General features: G+C 40.8%; 1 protein-coding gene across 8 annotated transcripts in view; it reads left to right on the plus strand.

Moving 5' to 3' along the window:
* The window catches only part of CACNA2D3 (calcium voltage-gated channel auxiliary subunit alpha2delta 3), a 503,883-nt gene that overhangs the window by 348,389 nt on the left and 129,979 nt on the right, over nucleotides 1-25,515 (plus strand). For 6 of the 8 annotated variants that reach the window (XR_015948236.1, XR_015948235.1, XR_015948234.1 and 3 more), the window contains exons 14-17: nucleotides 4,101-4,118; nucleotides 16,386-16,457; nucleotides 17,611-17,691; nucleotides 22,867-22,941. Coding sequence is in view for 3 of the 8 variants with exons in the window: in XM_088662249.1 (XP_088518375.1) it covers nucleotides 4,101-4,118; nucleotides 16,386-16,457; nucleotides 17,611-17,691; nucleotides 22,867-22,941 (246 nt within the window). In the remaining 5 variants the exon portion in view is untranslated. The remainder of the gene's footprint in view (nucleotides 1-4,100; nucleotides 4,119-16,385; nucleotides 16,458-17,610; nucleotides 17,692-22,866; nucleotides 22,942-25,515) is intronic. The other 2 variants (XR_015948238.1, XM_088662250.1) reach the window with 1 other exon arrangement.

Raw genomic sequence — 25,515 nt, forward strand, 5'->3', positions numbered from 1 at the left:
TCGTTTCTCATTTTGACCCAGAGCAGTTTCCACCAGAACCAGCTGCACTCTGCTTTGGGGATCCATGATGAAAGAAAGATGGGATAGGAATAAATTAAAGGCCATAGCTGACTGTGGAGCAGGAGAAACACAAGCGAGTGTGAAGTCCTCAGGTCTTGCGTGTGTACAAGGGGTGCCGAGGGTTCCTTCCCCTCTCGCTGACTGCGGGAGACCTGTGAATGAATTTGAATCTTCCTTGGGGACTGCTCAGGTTCCTCGTTCTCAAGTCTGATGAATGAGCTATTACAGGGACTACACTGTTCCAAAAGCCAGCCTTTGGGAGCTGCTGCTTACTTCCTTGTATTGGAATTCTGAGGTGGTAGTCAAAAGCCTGAGGCTGATAATAATGATGACTTGCACTAATACCAAACGAGAAAAGGATGTTTTAGATCAGCTTCTCTCTACTACTACATTTAAAGTCATTTTAAAAGTTGTTTAAAACAATTAAAGTATTTTCTTTTTTTTACAGAGGAGCCCTAAATCCTACAGATTATTTGCAACTGAAGTCAATCCAGGGAATTTGAAATTGTTTCCAAAAGTATTGCTTTTTAAAAATTACGGGTGCCATTAAAAGAGCAGAGGTATACCTAGGACATCAGTTTGTTGACAGCTTTTACACGAGCTTAACAGTATGGGGCAATCTTTCAACTTGTAACCATCTGTTACTCTGTGAAGTTCTGTGTGATGTTTTGGTCAGGCTATATAAACAATTAACATTTTCTACAGTATAAGATAAAATGCAGACCCCCATGCCTACAGATGCATATGATTAAATGTACTGCTTGAAATGGGTGCAAGTATATTGTATATTAAATATTGCATAGCGGGGTTGCAAATAGAAGGAATGTCTGGTGCTAAATGTGAGAAGGTACAGCTTTCCATATAGAATTGCATCCTTTTTTTGGAGTGTTTATTGCATCACCAATGAAACCTAAGAACTGGGTGTGAGTTCTACATCCCTGTGGAAAGAGACCGGGGGGGGGGGGTGTATACAGGGTTTTATTTTCAAATTTGTTACAGTTTATTTCAAAGCCCTCGTTGAACAAGGGTTCACAATCTTTTCACCATGCGGAATATCTCCACTGGATGAGACCACACAGATTCAACGACATCTTGACCATAAATATGTGTCTCATGCATGGCCAGGTTCAGTTTTTCTCTGACTATGCTTTAGCCACCTTCCATGCTGCCCCACTGCCCTCAGTTTCCCTCAGTAAACCAAGAAGATGCTTGAACTCTTCTGGCAAGGAGGAGGAGACAACCTGGGAGTTACTAAGTCAGTTGCCTGTGTGCCTAGTACAATGCCAAACCGGATAGAGTCAGTCAAACACTTCCCTGAAAAATTATGGAAACCATTTGGGTCCAGTAGATTTTGGGAGGAGGCTATCCTAAATGCAGAAGCAGCTGAGGGACTGGGACGCTACGCTAGCTTTTCAATCATGTGCCTCTCCTACTTACCAGGAGAGATGAAGCAGTGCAGAGGTCAGCCTATCGAAAGGCACTGGTGGAGTCAATCCAGTGCTTCTGCTGTGCCGTACCACTGCACCAACCTCAACCCAGCCCTTTCCCCTCCCAGTAAACAACAGCAACTCACCTGCCAGGAAGCAAGTAAAGCAAGTCAGCCACTTCTGTCTAACTGGCCCGTCATTCTTCTTTTAGTTTTATTCATATGACTTAAAATACATCCTTAACATAGCTGCATTGGTTTTCTACAAACAGCTTTGGATGTACAACGACACTTCCTTTCCCTCTCTTCCAACTACCTCATGCCCCAAAAAATCTGCTCCACAGAATTGGGGAAAACCCCAGAATATATTTAGGAGGAAGTGGAAAGGAGAGGGAGAGGAAGTGCCACTGTGTAGCCAAAATTGCTAGCACCAGCAGAGCTGTTTAGTTGGATACCACCCTATATGCTTTAGCCTAGAGGCCTCAGCTCCAGTGCCGGTAAGATTTGTCCTCCAAATTCTGGAGCATGACATTGATGTCACAGCAGCACTTCTCAGGGTTCTAATCCAGAACCATTTGAATTCAGAGGATAATTCTCTCTTTTTAACCCTTCCCCATTCTTCTTCCCATGAGCAAAATGGGCAAGAATCCCTGTTGATGCATGGCAGCCCTGAAACTGTAAAACTCATGACCTAGAATGTGTGAAGAATGCATGCCGGGAAACATGTAATTGAAACAAGCAATTGGTGATACTGAAGGCATGGCAGTCAGTGCAAGCAAGACTGGATGGAAGTCAAATTGGCTAGGAGGAACATGGATTCTTCCTGTAATGTTTGCACTTGTCCGTTGGAAACTTTCAGCATCTCCCTACTAAATTAGAAGTAGAATATTTAAGGAAGAGGTCAGCAACTCGTAGATTCCAGCAGGGAAGTATTTTATCAGCTGTTCTCTTTGGCAAGTACTGATCTGTGTTTTTACATTGCATGCAATTTTGTAAATTTGTTGTTGTTTTCTGTCTTCATCTGATGCTTCTAATGAAAGCACTTGCTGCTGACATTGTTTCTTAGGGGATCAGTTCAAGACAGGCACATGGTTGGAAGTTAATTGAGTTTGAATGAAAATACTAAAGGATTGGTGTGTGGGTGTGTTGGCAGAGAGGTGGGGCGCTTGTAATTGACTCTACTGGTTAATGCTCAGTTTTATTGACAAAATACCAGACATAGTGGCTACCCTCCCACCCCCGGAGTTGGGACTATGCAATGTAGTTGTTTTATCTAGCTAGTAATGTGTGTGTAGGGATGGACAAATCTGTCCCTTTGGATTTCTCACTTTTCCAGCCTCAAGTTCAGTTCACTCCATTTCCACATCACTTTGCAATGCTTAGTTAAAAGTTCTCACAAAAACCCATATGTATTTTCATGCACATTGCACATTTCTGTATGCAGTTTTTTTCAGGAAGTTTTCACCAATATAATGCACTTTTGCACATTGCTTTCATTAATATACTTTTTGTGTGTGCACACCTTCCCTTAAAATACACCCTTTTGTATACTTTTGTGCATTGCAAAAACAAGAGTTTGAAGGATAGCTGCGTTTCGAGTCATATAATGGTTTGGGAAGGGCAAGTTAAGTACGCTCACATTAAAATGCAAGCCATCTTCTCCCTCATCCCTATAATGTATGATATACAGTTGTAGAGCCCTATTTTGGATTGTTCATTTGAGTCGTAGCTCATGGTATACCTGATGAGTACATCTATGTGGACTGAATCAGCATGTCTTCTTTAGGAGTAATGTAGGCAAAGTTAAGCATTTCAGTGGCCTAGTGATTTCAACAGAAGGGTCAAATATTTTCTCAGCTCTCCTACTGAAATCTCTAAATCATCTCTCACACTGATTTCAGTGACATAAATTAGTGTGTAGCTTTTCACTGGCATATGCCTTTATTTAGATATCAACAGCAACTTTGATCGGTTTGGAAGTATGTAAGACAAATGGCACAGATTTTACAGTTCTTGCAATTCAGCCCTCAAATAATTGTGACAGTTTCAGTAGTGACAGTAGCATTCTGCCATTTAGTAGCATGAAGCTTTCGTTTACAAAATCATAATTGTGTCTTATGCACAGGCACTCAAATGCAGCTCATACTTGCGTTTAAATATGTGCACACACAATTATGAATGTGTATTTTGAACGGTCCATTAATTGGAATGGATCTTAACAGTAAGAGGGGCCTTAGAGATCCAAGAAAGGCCTTTTAAACGATGCAGTTACCTCTACATTGAATTATATTTGTGTACAGGAAGATGGAACTTCACAATTCAAGTGTGATACCATATCTTTTGGGGAAACCATCCCTTTCCTCTAGCACTGCAGTGTTTTAACAAATTGCATAGTGCTAGTGATATTTAGCAGACAAGCTGTCCTTTCGTTCCTCCTATAGTCCCATGTTTATGCAGCAGATTGAATTAATTGGAAATATTTCTCCTGTTACTTCCTCTATTTTTATTAGCTCGGTGATTTTTTTTAAATTAATGAAGCAGCTAAACTCACGTTAATATATCACATCAATTATATAATGATGGCTTGTTCTATTTTGTTCTTGTTTTTTTCCAGCTTCCTCAGGCTCAAAAGGTAAACTATTTTCAATCAATACTTATTCAAAAGAAATCACCAACTCTTCATGTTTCCACAGTGTCATGAATATGGTACAATGGTGATCAGTGAAATGCTTTACAATGTCACAGCTGTAATGAACTGGAGAGCATAACATTGCTTAAATCAAAGCCAGGCATTGTAAGCAGTCAAGTCACCCACTGAGAGTTACAATTCAGACACAATGTGAGAGCTATTTGAACAAAATGGACATGGAGTGGACTGCTGAGTTGCACAATAAAGGATCCATTTTGTTATCACTTTGAAAATAATAGGCAACCATCAAATGGACATGGCAGTTACGAAGAAGCCATCCCTAGGCCGTTACATTCCCCACCGGAGGAACAATGGGATTCATGGCATGGCTATATCCTTTCACTGGTCCCTATTGTATTGTCTTATCAAAAGCCTCTCAGTACATCTAGCATATGGTTTGTCCAAGGAGGTTTCCATGCAACATGCTCTTGTTGTTGTACAGCTTCTGCTTTGATATGGTATGATCCAGAGCTACCCCATTGCATTTCATGATATCACAAACAACAATTGTGGCCAGCACAACATATCACTTGATGCCTGTTGCATCATTCTTGTATAATTCACAAATATAATTGAAACACATGTGTATATATATATACACACACTGCTACAGTTTTTAGAATGTCATTGTGTTATTAGGGGTGCAGCATTTAGCCTCCCAGAATTCCTGTATGATTACAACAAAATAGCCTCGTCCCTCACGTCTGTTTTACCGTAATTATTGCTAGATCAGCAGACTTGAATGGAAAAGTCCAAGTGCCCCTCTGTTTGTCTGCTTAGCTGGACTTTTCCTGCCATTATTAAGCAAGAAAGCCTCCCTCCCCGCCGCCGTTTTTCATTTTGTTTCATGAAGCTGCACAACTTGCTTTATCGACGCAGAGTGAATAAAGTAGCATGGTATGGATAAAAAAAGCCAGAGTGGCAGAAAACCTTTGGCACGGCAGAGGCGATCTTTAAGCTTTTCCTTGTCCCAGCTGCTTCTCTCCTCCAAGAGAAAAATACACATGCACCCACTATATTTTCTTCTGCAGGCAAGGGAAAAAAGCAGGGGCAAGCAATTTTAATTTTAAGGGGGGGGGTGGAAGCTAATAGGGACAGGTTTAAGATCCTTTCCTCAGAGCTGTTACTTTGATCATTTGGAGTAATAAAGTTAAAACACAAAAACAAAAATCTTTCTTCTGCCTCACATGTAGCTTGGCTCCAGGTCAGAGCCAATGGCTGTAGTTTAGATGGTCCAATGATAAACACAGGGTCACACATACATGGAAGCCTCCATGTTGTTTTCTTTGAGGAGAACTATGCATGCAAGATAATGGTCACTGAGTACTCAAACTGTCACTGAGGTGTAAACCACTTTAACTGTTTTATGGACCACCCAAGGAGCTTTAGCTTTGGGGCCGTATCGAAATGTAGTTAGTAAATAAAGAAATAATACATTGAGGACCAAGAATTTTTAAATGCCAAATCTATTCCAACCCAATTATCAGTGCAAAAATGCGGTATACGGTAACTACTCTAGTTTCCAGAGCAAGCACAATCATTATGAAGATGCTTGCAGCTGCAATTCTAAATTCTCATACTAATGAACGCAGTGGGACTTACTTCTGCCTCAACTTTGTAGGATTGTGCTGACCACAATCTTTTTAAACTCCTGAAACCCACTTGTAAAAGTTAGTAGCCTTTTTAGACTTAGCAAAAATGTGGCTTCATTATTCTTCTGCATTATTTAGTAAAAACCATTTTTGGTTAAACGCTTCCACCAAAATGCTCGAGCCCCTTTTTAGTTGTTCATTCAGTTCAGACTAACTACCCACAGGAAAGGGGGCGGGGAGAGAATACTTGAGTTGGAACATCTGTATGGCTTTTGGGGGGGTGGAGCCTGTCACTTTGGGGCTGCCCTCTTATTCAGCATGGAATGAACAGCTGAAAAGGGCTTTTGTGTACAGTGTACAGTGATTTGTTAGGACTATTACTAGAGTTAAGGCAAAGGCAACCAAGGTAAAAGCACTGTGTCAGTTATGGGCATATGATCGCCAGTTTAAAGTAGTGGCGGATATGATTCCTATTAAGAGTATGCCAATATCATGCCACCAGTTCCCAGCTCTGGAGTATATGCTGTTGTTCATTGTTACAGATCTACAAGACTTCCATATATCCTTGAGCACAGAGTCACAAACTCTAGGTTCTAAAGGCAGAATTGTTGCTTTCTTAGCATCTCAAACGCCAAGGAATAAAATCATTTCCTTCAGGTATCACTGTAGTTCATTCTTTGAACCGCTTTTTAATGCCAGGAACAGCCCTGTTAAGTATGAACTCATCGTTAAGCATATGCACAGTCCCATTTCCAAAACATTGGGTAACCGCAATTCGCTCCACCGGACGTTGTTAGGAAAATGACCTGCAAGCCACTAGGTGCAATTTCCAGGCAGCCTTGGGCCCTGCGCTGGGAAATAAACAGGGAAATAAAAGAGGGATATGAAAAGTGAAAAGAATGAAGCAATAATAGGTGTTGGAGATATCTTGCTGCAATTTATCCGTGTTTCTCTATAGTTGACTTGGAACAGCCTTCAGAAGCCAGTCTCCCTTGTGATATTACAAAACTGTTAAGTGATTCCATATTGTAATAGTTATTCTTTTCTCATCAGTCAGGTTTATTGTCTCAGTTCTACTTCAGTCTCTTGAACAGCATCATAATTGTCTTTCAGTTATTGTTGCAAATCTCATAGTTAGTTTTCATCCCACAGGTTTGGTTTAAAATGTAATATCACTGCTGCTTATTCCTAGGCTTAGCTCCAGCCTCTTCTATGGTTAGCAGATGTTGGATGCAGTCGTGGTATTTTTAGTGCTCCTAGCTTAATTTGCATACGTTTTTTTCAAGGCACTAGTAACTTCTACCTTCACTCATTAGTAGAAATCCCTTATTGCTCATTAAAAGAGGTTGCTTGCATATGCAGTAGCCCCATTCCTTGCAACTTGTCTGTAAATGGTCATTGGTGGTATATGAGCAGTTGCAGTGCTAAGGACATGCAGCGTAAATTGGATGCACAGTGTATGTGTGTCTATCTAATGGCTTATTTGGCTCACGAAGTCATAAGGCATTCCTCAAACAGAAATATTTACAGAGCTACATCTTCTTCTTCAGATCTGTATCAAGCAACAGGGAGTTGTTTGATAGCTAACATGAACTTGGTATGAAATTCTGAGTGGAAATGGAGTTTTGTTGAGTGTACTAATTAGTCCCCCCCCCCATTCTGAATAACACGGAGATGTTTAACATTGAAACTTTCCCCCCAAACTAACTGAAGCATGATGAGAAGTTTTCAAATCCATTTGGCATTTGTTTGTTTGAGGAAGACCAGTGCAGGACTGATGCTTTTCTTTGTGAATGACTTGAATCAATGCTAGTGTACGCTTTGCCATATGGTGTCTGAACTTGTATTGTGTTTTTGTTGGAATCTGTGTATCATCTACAAATGTTTTCTGTATAAACATTTTAAATGGTCATGTCTCTATAAACATGCTCACTTTAATCTTCAGATGATTCTAGAATAACAATGTTGCCATCCAAGTTTACTTTTTGAAATTTCTATCTGCTTGAAATCTCATATCAACTTTTAGGGATTGTGTGTGGTTATTCTTTGTGGATATAAACAACCTTTTTGGCGACAAGTGGCAGATTCTCTCTTACGCTACTATTAACTGTAGAATTTGAAGTATTTATTGCAAAAAAATAAATACTGAAAATGGTTTTAAGTAAGCTAACTACTATAAATTCCTACCAGATACGAAGCAGTGTGCATGTTATTTAAAATATGGGTGCAACGGACATCGGTAGGAATTGAGGACAAATTGACATTTACCAGTATACGTTTTTCGGCTGCCAGCAATAAATGTAAGAAAATTAGCAATGTTGCATTCAGTGTTAGTACTAACTAAGAGTAAACTCAATGAAATTAATGAACATAAGTAACTAATGCCCATTAATTTCAGTGGGTCTTCTCTGAATAGAACAGTGGATGCAACTCAAAAGTTCCTTCAGCAGCAATGTCATCTTATATAGGACTTCTCAGAAGTAAGCCCCATGGAGTTAATGGGACTTCTAGGCAAATGTATATAAGGTTAAAACCTAAATGACCACATTTCACTCACATTCCTATAATTTATTGGTAAAGGGAACATTTGTCATGCCCCGGCGACTCAATTATTTCTGTCATTCAACAGAACATCTGAAGAATAACCAAGTGCCTTCAGTACAATCCATTTCCATGATTTATCAGTAAATGTCAACATTTATCAAACATATTTTCACTAGATATTTCTGTTGGTATTTGTTACCAAACTTTCTGTGGCCTTTCTTATAATAATGGCTGGAAGCATTCTAGAGTCATCTAAAGGTTAAAGAGAAAAACAGCAGAACTACAGCAACAGGTGGAAGTGTTACTTTTAAAAATTATGACTACCATAAAAAGAGAAGAGACGTAGCTAGGACAGCAATTTGCTCACAAATTTTACACAAGCTTAACAGTATGGGGCAATCTTTCAACTTGTAACCATCTGTTATTTTGTGAAGTTCTTCTGTGTGATGTTTTGGTCAGGCTATATAAACAGTTAACATTTGGTACAGCGTGAGATGCAAGACAGACCTCATATCTACAAATGCATATGATTAACTGTACTGCTTGAAATGAACACAAGGACATAGAGTTAAATTTTGCATAGGGGGTTTGTAAATAGAGTGAATGTCCGGTGTGCTGTTTCACACAGCTTTCTATGTGGAATGGCACCGATCCTGTGAAGGGGCTGCTGTGGCACTTCTGAAACATAAGAATTGAATATGAGTTCTAGATCACTATGTAAGAAGAGACATGCTGTAATAAGATCTGGACTTGTCCGAATAATTTGGTTTTTGGATAAGCCTTCCAGGCTTATGATGCCATAAACAAAACCCCAAATAATTAATTCAGAGAAGCAATTAGTTTACTCTGGGCTTTGAATCTGTGTATTTAGCCCTCCTGGTTTCTAACTTATTCTGTTCCTCAAGCATAAGCTACTCCTATGTAATAGCCCACTGGGGCATTGTTTTACTTGCTTTGTTGAAACAGCAGGCTTTGAGCTGTGTTACCTTATTCCTGTTGTGAGGTATTTAGTACTGAGCCTGTATGAAACAGGAGGGACTATATATTAGCCATAGTAATGAAAGAGAGTCAGCCTTGGAAAAAATAATTTTGCTTCATTGAAAACATGGTTCCCCCCTGCCCGAAATGTTTTTAGACTATAATCTTGCTCCCTCAAAGTTTCCAGCAGCTTCTTTGCTCTTTGAGTCTTAACTTATTTGGGCAAGGCTTGCTGTCCTTTTATCTTGACACTATTCTGTTTCCAAAAAGCTAGACACATCATTTATCATTCGCTGCTTCATTTACTTTTTCCTACTTCAAGGTGCTGAATTACAAGGAAAAGTGGAAAATTTGCAACCCTGATATTGCCGTGGAAGTGCATCAGCAATTTTTTAAAGGATTTTTTATTAAAGTTATCTAAAAAGTTAAATTGAACCAAATGAAGTACAAAGGAACAATATAATGGGACAGTAGCTATTTATGGGTTGTTGTTTTTCTGGAGTGCTGCTGCTTATTTTCTTTGCGGTGCATTTAAACTCTTTTTAAAGCTAATGCTTGTGTGCCTGGAGGAGCATCATGATCAACATCAGCATAGGTGGATCCCAACACATGTAGACTCTAATCACTGATCTGTGTATCACAAAATTGAATCATACTGGATCACATTTTTCATGCCTATGAAGACTGGCTTCTACACATGTAGGCCCCTATGAAGAAGTTGTATGATCATCACAGGATCAGGCTGTAACTAAAAGTAAATCTGTTTTATTTATTTTCAGGGGCGGAAAGAGCAGTTTTTTATTTTCCAGTTCTTCTTATATTACATGCACAGCATCCTGAAGCCCCCCCCCCCGGTGCCTGGAATCTTGTGAGCCTATAGAATTTGACTATTCTACTATGTTAAATGCTGAACTGGTCCTTTGAATAGTTTTTTAAAAAAAAAAACTGGTGTTATAAAAACCTCAAAAGGAGAGTCATAATATAAAACCCAAAGTTCTATTTCTCAACAAAAAAAACCCCACACTTCCTCCCCCTCCCTCCCAAAATCATTATCTCTTAAGAAGTTTCCTTCCATTTAAATTTTGTGCATATCATTTACAATTAGGAAATGTAGATGTCTCATGAAATGTAAAAAAAATACCCCTTTGCAATAGCACTTAAAAAGAAATGACAATGTGTTTACCTTTAAAAATCAAAGCAAATGGGGGTTGGAGAATCTGGACTTCGTTACTGGGTTTAATCTAATTATTCTTGCATTTCAAAGGACAAACACACATCCTTCTATTTGGAGTAGGAATGCTGAAGATCTTAAAAATAAATTCTATTACACACACACACACACACACACACACACAGGAGGAGTTGGTATTAACATTGACAGAAACAAACGGTGGGTTGGGGGGGTTTTGTATTAGAATTTAAGGCACTAACCTAGCGATAAACACTTGTTATAAAAGGTCTAACTTTTGGGCCAATTCACACAACATGATTTGCAGGCACAAATCTTGTAAATGATCTCCGGTCTTGGAAATCTTAAAGTCTCCACCAAAATACCTCATACAGTGGCCATATTCCTGAGAGCTGCAGTGACTTGTTGGGCGGGGGTTGGGGAGCTCCCTTCCGACACAATATACATCACATACCGGTACTGCCTGAGCACAGTGCATGGAAGTATTTGGGCCAGCCAAAGCAGGAGGCTGTCGCCCTATGTGGACAACATGTCTTCCAAGCGTAATGTGAAATGTTTATAGGGTTGGTCGTGTTAGAAGGGGAGCATTCAAAACCATTCTTTACAAATAAAACCAAGAACACAATCCTTTCAGAATAAGGTTTGGAGATTGTCCCTCCATCTGCCTTTCGGCAATCCCTGCCTCTACTGTGAACTGTGCCCTCTGTCCAAGAAATAGAAACTAATAATAATAATAATAATAATAATAATAATAATAATAATAATAATAATAAAATTCTACCTTGTGTGGAATTTGTAATATCTAGGCAGAAGGTATTCAGATTTCCCTTGCCTTGGTGTTTCTTGTTCTCTCTCTCTCTCTCTCTTTCTGGCTGCTTGCTTGCTTCGAATCACTTATCAGGGGGAACTGCTTGTTTTCTCAATCCATCCAGGAAAAGGGTTTCCCCAGAAACTGCACTCCCACTTTTTGGAGTTTTGAGCACTGGTGCCTGCTTACTGTTGGGTGGATGATGAAGACCAAACTAGAATTAGTCGATTCCACCTGACACTGGTTCTCACTCTGCCTACTTTTGGGCTTCTGTTGTCTCAGCTGGGGGGAAACAGTCCGTTTGCACTCTCCACTAGCCTCCTGTGTCACCACTGCCTTCCTTTTCTGTGTTGCCATACATATCCATCTATGTACCAGGTGTGAGGCTCAGGAGGAAGACTTGATCCTACCTTCCCACAGTTCTCTTATGCATGCCTAGAATTCTGGACCCTCACTTTATAAAACTTTGCACTTGGTTTGCTCTTCTACTTTATTAAAATCCTGCCTAGAACTAGCTTATTAAACACCTTCAGCTATACAGTACAATAACTTCTAGGAAGAATAGAATTAATAGGCCAGGAATATATAGCAATGTCAAGGATGGCTAAATTTTATATTACATTAATCTTTGGGGGGAAATTCTCTTATTTGGTCACCAACTCATAGTTAACAAGTTCCATTAGGAAAAGTGACTCAGCTCTGTTCACCTATTTATGTAAAGAGAAACATTCAGAAAGCTTGATGCAATGTCTGGAAGACTTGCTCTGTTTTTTTTATTTCAATTGCTTCTGCTTTGTGGCTTCCCGCTTCTTACATAATATGTTAATGTTTTCCCTAACATAACAATTAGAGTTAAGCTGGAACGTTTCAGGAAGGCAACCATATTAACCTTATGGTATTTTAAAGACTAACAGATTTATGGTGCAATATATAACTTACTGTGGACTAGAGACCACTTTTTTTCAGATGCTTGAAGCATCTTCTGTTGACCAGGTATAAAGGATAGGAATGGAATGACTCTTGAGATCGGTAGCAAAGTGTTGTGGAAGATGGACATATTACCTCATGGAATTTCTGAAAGTTTTTTCTGCTTCCCTGGAAGCCATCATATCCATGGAGCAGCACATCTCAGTTCCTGTCCTCAAAGTTATCTTTGCCTGAGATAACTCAAGGGCATCTAAGGGTGCAGCCAACCTCTGGGGCTGGAGAACAGTGTGCAGTCCTGCAGCTCATGCTGGCTGAGGTGGAAGACATTGGAAGGAGGCAGGTATATCACTTCGCTAGCCTGAATACCGCCAGTGACACTTCTGCCCACTTACACATTGGGCTGGTGGAATGGAGAATTCTGTATATGCAGCACTCCCCAAGCAGAGGCTGGAACAGCTAGGGGGCTGGAACAGCCTGATGCAAGGGGGATTCTCTTTGCAGCATAAATAATCTACACCAGCCAGTGCCGGATTTATGTATAAGCTAAACAAGCTGTATCTTAGGGCCCCACTCTTTTGTGTGTGGGGGGGGGGGATTAAAAGTATTTCACTATTAAAATACTTCTTCTTAATTGTATTTCAATTCAACAATTACTTTGATAAAATACATATTTTGTTACGTGCAAATGGCTTTAGATACCTATTAGGTCCATAAATTATCATATAGCACAGGGATCCCCAGACTTACCGCGCGGCGGGCCGGAGGGTAGGGGAGTGCACGCGCAGCGGGCCGGAGGGCGGGGGAGTGCACACCCGTGCGCATGCGCACATGCACACGGTCGGGAAAAAATCGCCGAAAATCGCTTGTGTGCATGCGAATGGGCCTCCCCCGACCTGGAAGTGCATCGGAAATGACCTCTTCTGGGTCGGGAGGGGCCCATACGCATGCGCACAAAGGATTTTCGGCGATTTTTTGCCGATTGTTAAGATCGTCGCCGCGTGCTGTAAGAGCGGGCGGCGGCAGCGGGCGGCGGGGGTCATCGTGGGCCGGATTGGAAGGCCAATTGGGCCGCATCCGGCCCGGGGGCCGTAGTTTGGTGACCCCTGATATAGCATATATGCAACACACACAAAAACAGCGACAGTTTGTTGTTGACAAAGGACAGCTGGACATATAAAGGGCCCCATTACCTTCAGTAGCTGAGGGCCTCATCAAACCTAAATCCGGCCCTGACACCAGCCTCCGCCAATCTGGTGCCCTCCAGATGTTGTTGGACTACAGTTCACATAACCTTCTCTGCAGTATTATCTGTCCTGGCTGCTACTTCCAATTTCTTGCTCTTCTTTGCTTTTTTGGTATGCTTGCCAGCTTCATTTCTATACGCTAATTTCAATCTGCCTTCCAACGTTATAGGCCATCCGGAAAGGCAATATAGTTCACTACATTTCTGTTTCCTATATTAACTAGGTTTCTTCTCCTTTCCCACTCTTTACGTTTCAGTTTCTTGAGTTTGTATTTTCCCTGATATTTTGCATCCCTGGCAAGAACAACCTTTAAACAGAAAGTAACCATTTTATAACTTAAAAAGCAAATGCATAATGTCTGAACAGTTTCATTCATGTTGGGCATTCCTTTCACAATGTGCTTTCCAGTTCAGAAAATAGTGATATTTGGCAGCTGTAAAAACATTCAATCTGATGCTTTAGCCATTTAACATTTTTGTCCTACTTCTCTGTTTATACAAATTATTAATAAATATGTTGTTTGAACCCATGGGACTCCTTCACTAACTACGTTAAGACTCCTGTCTTCAGAAGCTAGCTAATTTCCACTTGGTTTATCATCTTTTAAAAAGTATTTTATTTTAGATTTAAACTTACACGTGCTTATGATTACCTTATTTCGTGATAACAGAATTCCTATGGATTCCAGTGGAATATACCAATTAAAGCATTTGCTTGTTTAGGCATTTGTTGACTGTCCAGGAACAACATTGCTTGGGTGGTTCACCGCCTTCAAAGAGAAAACAACACCCTCCAGCTTCCATCATGTCTTGGCCATGTTTTTTTGCTAATTATATCAAAGAGCCATGTAATAAAATGGCTGTGAAACAATTTGAAAAATGAATAGTTGGATTCAGAATTAAGTGTGCATAACAGTGCTGGCAGAAGCAGACATACCTGCTTTCTCCTCTGCATTGCAGCCTCCTCAAAAATGGTCCACCAAGAGTTGGGGGGACCCTACTGAATGGTAGGCTGTAGCATGGGCAGATGGGTGACCCCCCCACACACACACACATCAGGCAACCTCAGAGAGTGGGAGCTCTGCTTGTGAAATACACTTTTGCCAAGTTTTCCAGGATCCTTCCTCCCCCCTCAGCCCTCCCCATGCCACATTGCACCCTATTTTACAGGAAGGAGGGGTGGAGAAATCAGCTCCATTATAGATGCTTAATTCTAGAGTCAGCCCATAACTTCTATTCAATCCCTACCTGTCAATATAACATCAGGTGCTTTAGCTAAATACACATTCTGCTAAATGTTGGATGTTTTGCTATGGACTTTCTAAAATACTTTGAGGTGTGGTATTCTCTCAGTGGCGGTGGACTGCTTGAACTATTGTTTCTCCCTGGGGAAATGGCAGCGTGTTTTGATAGCTCTTTGTACCTGTAAACTATCCATGCCAATATACATTTGTAAGATGGCAAAACTCTGCATCCACCCAAAGTGCTGTGCTACAGGACACTGTGGGGGCACACCTGAGTGCATAACTCACGTGCTTTCTGGCACTACACCCTGGAAACCTCAGCCATACTGTCTGGACCCATTGTTGTGCTCCTACAAGTGATGTCACTGTGGCTGGGAGGGAACATTTCAACAGCCCCTGGCTAGAGGGGATTGAGGGATGTGTGGGAATTGTGTGGGAGGGAAGATCCAGAGAGATATACAGTATTTTTAAAATTCCAAACATATGCTTGCCCCCGACTAGTTTAGTGCATGTGTGTGTGTGTGTGGTGTGTGTGACTTAATTCTGTATATCCTGTCACAGTGTTAATCTCCCACATAATGTGCTTTGTAAATAAATAGTATATTGAGTAGTAATCCATATAAAGCAATTCTTTATATGTGTACTTTGTTCATAAGATTACATGAAAGGCTATCGTATAGTAACTATTAATGCCTCAACTCCCACTGACTGGCAAAACCACATTATACCAGCTTTACAGGTAAAAAAAACTTCGAGATATGAACTTTGAGATATGAGGAATAATATAAAGACTTAGTTTTATATTCTTCCAGGAACAGTTTCGCAAACAGTCAAAATTGTCCATCACAAATCTACCGGGGCGGGGGGGGGGGGGATATGTCCCCGTTTCTCTAGTCACAATCTTAATATGTGGTTGCCATATGTTTGGTGACAACATAGAACTTGATTGTTTCCCAATGCTGGGGCTGAATTTGGCCATGGGAAAGCAGGAGGTAGAAGACTGGTTCAGCACTGTTTTTTCGCTAACAGGGAATTTGCCTGTCATCTGTGTTTGCATGAGCTATATGCAGTCTGTGAGCCAGGAGTTCACGGAGGTCAGCAGCATTGTCGTACATGATCTCTAACATAGCTGCAATGCATCGGAGATTGTGGAAATGACTATGGCTGAGAGCCATAAGCTCTCAACTCACTTCTTACCAAGCTGGCATGAAAGCCATGTAAGAAGCAGCCCAGTGGAGTTTAGGTACTAGCTCAAAGGCTACCATCATCTACTACTATCAGAGTGTTCATCCTGCAAAAAAAACAAACAAAAAACCTGTGGACAATGCAGTAATTTGGATCCCACGAGAAGTGGAAATGGAAGAAAATTAAGGGAGATTTGTCTACATACAAAAATATTCAATACATATCCAACAGATGGGTAAAAGATTGCAGTAATATACCAGTATTTCTCTTTCTTTAAATGAAAGATGATTTCAACAACACCTTCCTATAGGCACATGTTTTGGACTGAGCCTCACTTAGATGCACTAAAAAGCAATGCAATGCAGGTTGCGATGGGCTCCTAAACATCATTTCCATTAATCAGAAGATAACTTCTTTGGATGCTTTCATAGCTATGCTTTGATAATGGTCCCATCTCATATTGCTCTGTATTAATATCTCTTCTTATTTTTTAAATGTAGCTTGCAGACGATCAGGGATTGGTTTTGATGACCACTGTTGCCATGCCAGTATTTAGTAAGCAAAATGAGACTGTAAGTACTCGCGCCATACACCAGCCATGTGCTACAAAATCAGCACCAATGTGAACGTCTTGATGAAGCTATGCATTTCTCGACTGTTGGGATCCTCTACCTTTCCCCCCATAAATGTGTACTTGGTGTTAAAATAAAGGCCATGCAACATACTTAGCAGCAAAGAACTGAAAAGTAAACTTTCAGTGGTTCTTGAAATAAAAAACACCTTGTCCCTTTTTAAGAAGCAGCACACATTAAAAATACAAATATCAAGGTTTTTAATACTGTTTAGCATAGTTTGGGGACATCAAATAGGATGCAATCCAGGTAAAGCTAAATATATTTTTTAATTATGCTTGGAAGCTGTTAGGTTTCAATAGGATCTAAGCACCCCAATCTTGCCCTGAATTCTTCAGATCTGCCACACTATTGTATTGGGCGCACAGCAGCCTACTGTTCAAGGCAGAATAGATCACAGGCAGGAAAAGGGTAACACATGTGCACCTGTAACCAATTTTACCATAGAAATTCCCTGCAGCAACATGTGCACATGTTTGTGCATAAGATACTATACATCTGTGCACACAGGCGCAAGCGTGTGCTTTTGCTGTCACTGTGGTTTTTCCGATTGGAGCAAATGTCTGTAATTATTCTTTTCTTAGTGCTAGTGTATATATCCAGAAATATTTCTATAATAGGGATCTAGGTTTCTAAAAATCTATTTTACATTTTATATTTGCATTTACCTTGCCCTTCACATTTAATTCTTGCCTCCTGGGCTTCGCAAGCTATTTGGAAAAAGAAGATAAATTGCATTTTTCTATGCCATATTTTTTGTCTGGATGGGGCTTCCTGAGTCAGAGTGTTTAATTGAAAGCATCCTTATCAGCTGCAACTTTGCACACAACCTTTGATTTTATTTCTAGGGTAGGGTAAAGAAGACATCTATTGATTTTGTTTGTGTGCGTATTCAGCCAGATTAGCTGCAGCCACCCATAATACCTTGTCAAATAGTTGGAAGAATTAGCTACGGTAGTTATCGGCGGTGCTCAGTGCAGTTTTAATCCATATGGGAAATACTTATTGACTGAATTACTGTGCTCTAACTGTAATTGTTTGTTCCAACTAATCTGCATTTTTCCCCAAACAAAAAAAAAATCTTTTAAAATAGAGATCGAAAGGCATTCTTTTGGGAGTGGTGGGCACAGATGTTCCAGTGAAAGAACTTCTAAAGACTATTCCAAAATACAAGGTGAGTAACATTTTGATTACCAGTTCATTGTATTGAATTAGAAGTAAATTACATTTATATGCTGCAAAATGTCTATTGAATCCGGATATGCTGTTCTGCAAATGAGCAGCGCCTTCTGAAAAGGAAGGGGCTTTTCTTAATGTAGCACACAACCGTTGTGCAAGCAAAGAGAACTGAAATCCAACTGTGTTGTTCTGTAGCACGAGTTCTTGTGCAATCTCTTTAACAAGGCCTTGTGCAACATTTGCCAGGTATTGCTCTAAGTGTTGCACACCATTCCAAGATGTGTTTGTGCTAAAAACCATGTTGTGCTGAGCCTTCTGTTATTTGCAGAATGTTGTCAGTGCTATCATTTCTTCAACGGGTGTAGCTCTAGAGGGGGATCCAACCCATATTATTCAAACAAATTATTTATTGGGTATGCTTCTTATGTATAATAAAGCCAGTCTAGGAAAGCTTTCTTCACAGATCATCCCCCCCAAAATGTTATCATGGAATCCCAGATCTCTTAATACCTTAGATATTACTCAATAATGTACTATCCCTTTTCTGGAAATGCCTACATTTCCCAAATCCTTTAAAAAGAAGTGTTTTTGTTTTTAAAGGAACCCTTCAAAACTTTGCTAAGTATTTCCTCAAGCTCCTGCATGATCATGATAACTTACAAGCCCCAGACCTCGCTTTCTGGAAACATCAATTTGCTGCACCACGTGGGATGTGGGAAGGAAGCAGACCCAAACCCTTTTAGTGCTGCTTCCGCTGTAGGGCACTGCCCAGTTGTGTGGCAACCACTGCTCAGGAGCAACCAGTGCTGCCAGTGGAGCTCAGGAAGCAAGACCAGGGAGCAGAGTGTAGGGAGAACTTTTAGGAAAGAGACTTAAGTTTGCTATGAAGGAAGGTTAGCTACTGATTGACACGCACATTCACAACTGGTGTGGGTCTTTGACCTTCCTCATAGCAACATTTGTGTTCTGATGGTTGTTGTTCATTATTTTATATTTCACCCCAACTCATTATTGCAAGTGGAAAGGCATTGGGTTGAATCCAGAGCAGGGATGAGCACCTCTCTTCCCTCTGGGAGATCCCCTTAAGGGATCCTGGGTGGTGCTTCAAGGCCTCAGGGAGGCAGCACACGTACTTCATTCCAGGCTGTAGGATAGGATATCAGTGGTATCAGTGCACACAGTGGTTGGCCTGCAAGTCGTGCAACTTCCATCAACAGCTGCCTGATAACTGGATCCCATCCTATGCCACGCCAAAACTCAGTAAGCTGTAATCAATAAAGTTGTGGCCTCTTATAACCCACACAAGCCTACGTGTGGCTTTTCCTCTCCCACATTCCACACTGCAGGATGAACAATATATCACTGACTTCCTCTTGCTTAGCCAAGCTGCAAGAATGACATAAGATATTGGGCAAAGGATAATTTTAGATCCAAGTCGTTGCTATGCAACTAATGCACTCCTTTGCTTGTAAAACTATAAACAAATATACAAGAGGACAATATAGCAATACCCACATGAATCACGCGCATACACACACACAGAGAGAGAGAGGGAGAGATCGTTGACTTAAGCAGTTCTTCATAGATTCCAAAAAAAGCTTGAGTTTCTCAAACACATTTTTTATTTTCTGTAAGATTTGTGGCTATCTATCTTACTGGAGTTAGAATTTGGGTATTATTGCCCAAGGTTCTGAATTAGCTACAAAGTGGTCTTGAGGAGAAACTCTCATATGTGATTTGGTATCTTCAAGGTTTGCTGAGGCGAATAGGAAGATCAATGGCCTAAGGCAGCACATTACTAGTTTGGGTTCAAACTGTAGCAGCTAAATAAGGACAGGGCTTGGGCAGTAATAGTAAATTCTTGCATCACAATTTTAAGTCTGCCAATGTACCTTGTGCAATATAGTTGATAATATATGTGCCGAAAAAGTACAGTACCAGTTTCAAGTGCACTGGACTGGAGTCCCTTTTCATTGTCCTTTGCCATTTCCTTTAAAGCAATCTGTACCTGATTATGCACCCCATTGTATTAGAAATGACCTTAGTTGATAATTTTGTCACGCGCACGCAAGTGAAGTACACACACACGATGAGGGCTGTTCAAGGGCAGGTCAGCCATCAACCTCTTTGTACCATCAAAACTGTGGCTCTTGAATGTTGCTGATTCCCTCTTCAACTATAGCCCCTCATGCCCCATAGCACACCATTTCTCTGACCTTCAAGAACATATTTTCAGGGCCATGGGAGAAACGGGGATGGAGGGGAGAGAAAAGCCCTATTCTGTAAGCAGAAAACTGTTTAGGCTTCGCTGGATCTATCCCACCATTCCCTGGTGGTATATAAGATTGATCCTTACTTTAGAATGAACCTTATCTGAAGAGAGTGGCCTTTCATATAAAGTAATGTGACCTTTAAGCTAAAGAATGTCTTGAGAAGAGTCACAATTGATTAAGAGATGATTTGGGCAATTTTACAAATAAGTTGTATTATGCACTGCAACACACACACACACACACACACACACACAGCAGGTTTAAAACTATTTCCGTATTTGATCTGCCTTCTCAGCGGTAAAGCTGTGTTGTACAGAACATCTGCCAAAGCTATCAGCAGCGGGTTTTTTCCACTAGGGGACATTTTAATGACTAGACATCAGTGATTTGAAGATACATTTATTGCAATCAATGAGGGCAGTCAGCTGTGTAACAGAAGCATTGTCAAAAGGGGTAGGATTGCTATTGGAATAAGTGCAGTGCTAAATTTGATTATGCATGTACTTTCAGGCCTAATACAACACTACATTGCTCTCAGATTACTTCCAATATATCTCTGAGGTTTGAAAGTGGAAATTGTATGAGCCTCTGAATTAGAAATAGTCCCTTTTTATGCATATAGTATTATGTCTGTCTATTTTATTTATTTTTTACTCTCTTGATCACAGACAGTAAGGTGCGTAGGTCCAATTGCCAGAGTCTTCTGTTGTCTTTCAGTATTGAAGTGGTTTAAACCAAATCAAGGTTTTTCCTTATCTCCATTAAGTTTTTTTTTTTAAAAAAAAAAACTTCCATTTTGCATGGAAAGTAAAGAGCAGCACATCTTCTGCACTTACATTCTGCTAATTATGTTTTAGGTTCCTCCTTTCTGATAAATCATATTGCTCCGTTAACTTTGGAGTAAAGGAAGCAAGGACGCTTCATTTTTCTCTTCCCTTCTGTAAAGCCAGAGTTCTGCTACCGGTAGAACTGGGCAAGGGGTAACTTGTGCCCTGCCAAAACCCTGGGGTGTAAATGGTAAACATCATCGCCCAATCCAGGATATTTTAATTTAAAAATATGAGGAGCCCTGAGCAGGCATATTTGAAACTCCTCCCCTCATTTTAATTCGGCAGGACAGCTGGATTTCTCACAAAGCACAACAATTGAGATTTCACATTGAGCTCAGTCATAAGCTCTGTCAGTGACAGCTGTGACAGTTTCTGGGAATACTGTATTTGGGGGGCTTTCTCGTCCAAAGGAACCACAGAAGCTAAAATAAACAAGACTTGCTTCCATATATTCTAAGGATAGCCGTGGAGATTTGGAGCCTTCTTAAGCATCTTCTTGCACTTTTTCCTGGCATGGGATTCTATAAGTGATAGGTGTCTACTTGTGACAGGGAAATCCATCATATAATAATTTTACCTTTACCTTTTACCTAATCCATCATATGTGAATTAACCCCACATGTAAGTTCAGTAGGACTTACTCCCAGACGAGTGTGTATAGGGTAGTGGATTAGGTGAACTCCAAGTTATACTGCTGGCTAAATAAATAAATAAATAAATAAAGGCAACGAGTGAAATACTAACATTTGACAATAGTGGGTTGCCATGCTGATCAATATGTATGTGTTTTAGTTTGAAGGGATGGGGCCAAGAGAGAGAGAGGTGTGGCTAGAGGAGGAAAGGGTGGGGCCAAGAACCCCACTGTGCCCAAGGTAGTCCGGAAGGCATCCCACAGCCACTACTGGCAACACTAAATGTGTTAGATCAGGCATCCCCAAACTGCGGCCCTCCAGATGTTTTGGCCTACAACTCCAATGATCCCTAGCTAACAGGACCAGTGGTTGGGGAAGATGGGAATTGTAGTCCAAAACATTTGGAGGGCCAAAGTTTGGGGATGCCTGTGTTAGATTGATGTGTATATATCTGTTTATTTCCCCTAAAATATAGAAGAGAGTGAGAGAAGATGCATGCATGCAATGAGGTGGATATTGTAGCTCTGTTGTTTACTGCAGGGATGTGGAACCTCAGGTCTGGGAGCCAAATTCAGTCCTCCAAGCCTCTCTGTCTGGCCCTTCAGATTGTCCCCATGTCACACACTTCACCAGCCCCTCTTTGCATCCTCCCTGAGTGTCCTTGAACTCTGGTGCTGCCTGGATGGCAGATAGAGCGGGTTGTGGAAATGTGTGTAGAAAAAACCACCCTGAGATCTGTGGATGAAAGGCAGTATACAAATTCAGTAATAAAAATAGTAGTAGTACAGTTGTACCTTGGATCCCGAAAGACTTGTGAGTCGAACGTTTTGGCTCCTGAACGCTGCAAACCGGAAAGTGAGTGTTCTGGTTTGCGAACATTCTTTGGAACCCAAACATCCGATGCGGCTTCCGCGGCTTCCAGTGGACTGCCGGAGCTTCCTGCAGCCAATTGGAAGCCGCGCCTTGGTTTCCAAACGTTTTGGAAGTCGAACGGACTTCCGGAATGGATTCCGTTCAACTTCCGAGGTACCACTGTAGTAGTAGTAGAATTTGCATTTTATCTTTTGCTTCTAGCCCCACCCATCATTGTTATGTGACACCCCCAGGAAGGGGGAGGCCAGAGCTCCCCACCCCTAATATACTGAGGTCCCCACAGCTATAGGGATTTTTTTTATTTTACTACATGTTAAAGAAAAGGGACTTCACTTGAATTTGAGTGAAATGCTTTGTTGCTAAAGGCGTATAATTGCCAGGTTTGAGGTGTCAAGGCACAATGCACCAGGAAATTCTCCTGAAAACCCACTACTGAAATGTATTTCTGTCCAGTTCACATTTTTTAGATGGGTCTTGTGTCAGAGAACTTCCTGACGGTTTATGTTTACCTGCTCTGTAGGCCCTATTTATTCAGGTTCTTTTCTTTCCTATATCCTTACAGTTAGGTATTCATGGATATGCATTCGCAATCACGAACAATGGATACATTCTGACTCATCCAGAACTCAGGCCTCTGGTAAGATAAAAAAATATGTTTTTCTTCTTCTTCTTAAGATACAGCACACAGAATTAAAGAGTATAATTAAAGAGTATAAAGTATAATGGTTCACAAGGACGACTACTAAAAAGGCTACTATTTAAATAAAAATATTGCAGACTTTTTTCCCCCTTGAAGATCCAATGCAAATAATAACATAAGCCTTTTGGTGATATAGAAATGCACAGGTTGTATGGTGAGAGACCCAAACCCCTGTAAGTGCAAGGTAAAGCCATAAATTGCTGCAATTATGTACACTTACATTAAAGTGGAATTCTGTGTTCCTAAGTAATAGCCCCTATTTGTCATGTTTAAGTGGACTCAAATTTCTAAAACTGTGTGGATATTGTATGCAAGCTCCTTCTCTATTTTATCTTCACTTGAAGGATTATTCTCCCAATTACTCTTTTTTTTAAAAAAAAGTGAAAATTCATTTCCATTACCCTTTTTGCCTTCTTTTAATTAACCAAAGTCAGAAAGAAGTTTGATGTGTCTGTTAAATAAAAGTTTATTGAATGGTAGCATAGGCTGTAGCTTCATTTTTTTGGTTTTATAGGAACACTTTAACAGTTTCATCACCATTGAATCTAACTAAAGGAGTGGCATTAGTGAATTCATTATAATATATTATGGATGTCATTTCTCAGGTAGGCACTTAATGTAATTATCAGAATTCAACAACATATAAGCAGAAAGCAGCAATATATCTCAGAGGGGTATTTGCATATCAAACAATATCAGGATTATTGTACAGAAGGATTGATAGTGTCATAATTGGAGCTTGCAAAAACATTTATCCCTCTAACGTTTGGATTAGGCATTACACTTGGTTAATATTTACATTTGAGTGGTTTTGATGAGAAGATGAAATGAAATTGTCAGAACACCAACATTTTCCTGGCTGTTCCTCCTTCCACCTCTAAGAAGTTTTGTTTTAACAGTGCAAAAAGGCAGTGGAATTATTTTTTGGGTATAAACTGTTTTAAGGGACATTCAAAATTTAGACAAATCATCCTACCTATAAAAACTGCTTAGTATTTTGGGATGGGAGCAGCAGCGTAAAGCTGGGGGTAGCAGCAGATGTGATGCTAGTCACGCTATTAGCAATTATGTGAATGGCTTCTCAAAGTGAATTGCAGGCATGAGCAGAGCAAATCGGGAGCAGGATCCTGGTGAGGGGTGTCCCTGCTGTGGTCTCAGTCTAGATCAGGCCCCCTGCACCGGCTGATTGCAATGTGAGGGAAGCTCCCTTTTGTTTTAATTGCAAATCGCAGGTGTTGTGACCCCAGATCAGAACTGCAACAGGACACAGTCTGCCTCTTGTGTCTGCCTCCTGTGCTGGGGCCATAGTCACTCCCAACACCTGCAATTTGCTTTTAGATTTCAAAACACTCATTTGCTAATTGCTTGAATGGAGCCTTCCTTAGTTTAGCATTCCGTCTTCTGATGGGGTGGGGCTTTGCTTCAGACTCCCCCCCCCCCCAACATGTAGTGGCTGCAATGGATATTGTACAAAGCTAATCTGGAAGTGGTAGGTTGCATCCAACACTGCATGTGTGAAGTTCCACTCACATAATGGGACTTCCTCTTATGCATGGAAGGGGCTGCAAGGAAGAGAAGTGTTGGGCTAGCAGAGCAACAGCACTGGTTGCTCTTCAGTTCTTAGATTAGCTGCTGAATAACTGTCCTTTCTCCAGCACTGTCCTTTCTGGTGCTGGAGGAGACTCTTGAGAGTCCCATGGACTGCTAGAAGATCAAACCTATCCATTCTGAAGGAAATCAGCCCTGAGTGCTCACTGGAAGGACAGATCGTGAAGCTGAGGCTCCAATACTTTGGCCACCTCATGAGAAGAGAAGAATCCTTGGAAAAGACCCTGATGTTGGGAAAGATGGAGGGCACTAGGAGAAGGGGACGACAGAGGACGAGATGGTTGGACAGTGTTCTCGAAGCTACGAACATGAGTTTGACCAAACTGCGGGAGGTAGTGCAAGACAGGAGTGCCTGGCGTGCTATGGTCCATGGGGTCACGAAGAGTCGGACACGCCTAAACAACTAAACAACAACAGCAACAACTGTCCTTTCTAGCTGGGCACCCTGGGTCAGAATTGTATGCAGTGTGTAAATGTTATGTTCAGTTGTATATGTAACCCTGCTTCCGGTGGGTGGCGGGGCGGGTGGAGGATACAAGAGACAAACACGTTTGTGTGCATACATGTTGTCTGGTGTGTGTCCCCACCCCTCAGAAACAAACAAAAAAAACCATTACCAGCACCATGTACCACTAATATGTGACCAAGATATAATCAGTACACTTAGCTTTGTCATGAGTGCAGCTTTTAAAGAGAGTTTGTTAATAACTCTTTAAAATGACATTTTAACCTGTGTAGTCTCCTTCCCCACCTTTTCTACATTAACAAGTTATAGAAAACAAATATCTCACCATGCCTTATTCTCAGCAGTGACATTTAAAAGAAAACTCCTGGTGAGTTTAATTGTAGATTATTACACACACTCAGCAAATGTTGTTGTTTCACTTAAATATAGTTTTCTGT

This window comes from Zootoca vivipara, chromosome 2, assembly GCF_965207765.1.
Source record: "Zootoca vivipara chromosome 2, rZooViv2.hap1.1, whole genome shotgun sequence".
Classification (NCBI taxonomy): Eukaryota; Metazoa; Chordata; class Lepidosauria; order Squamata; family Lacertidae; genus Zootoca; species Zootoca vivipara.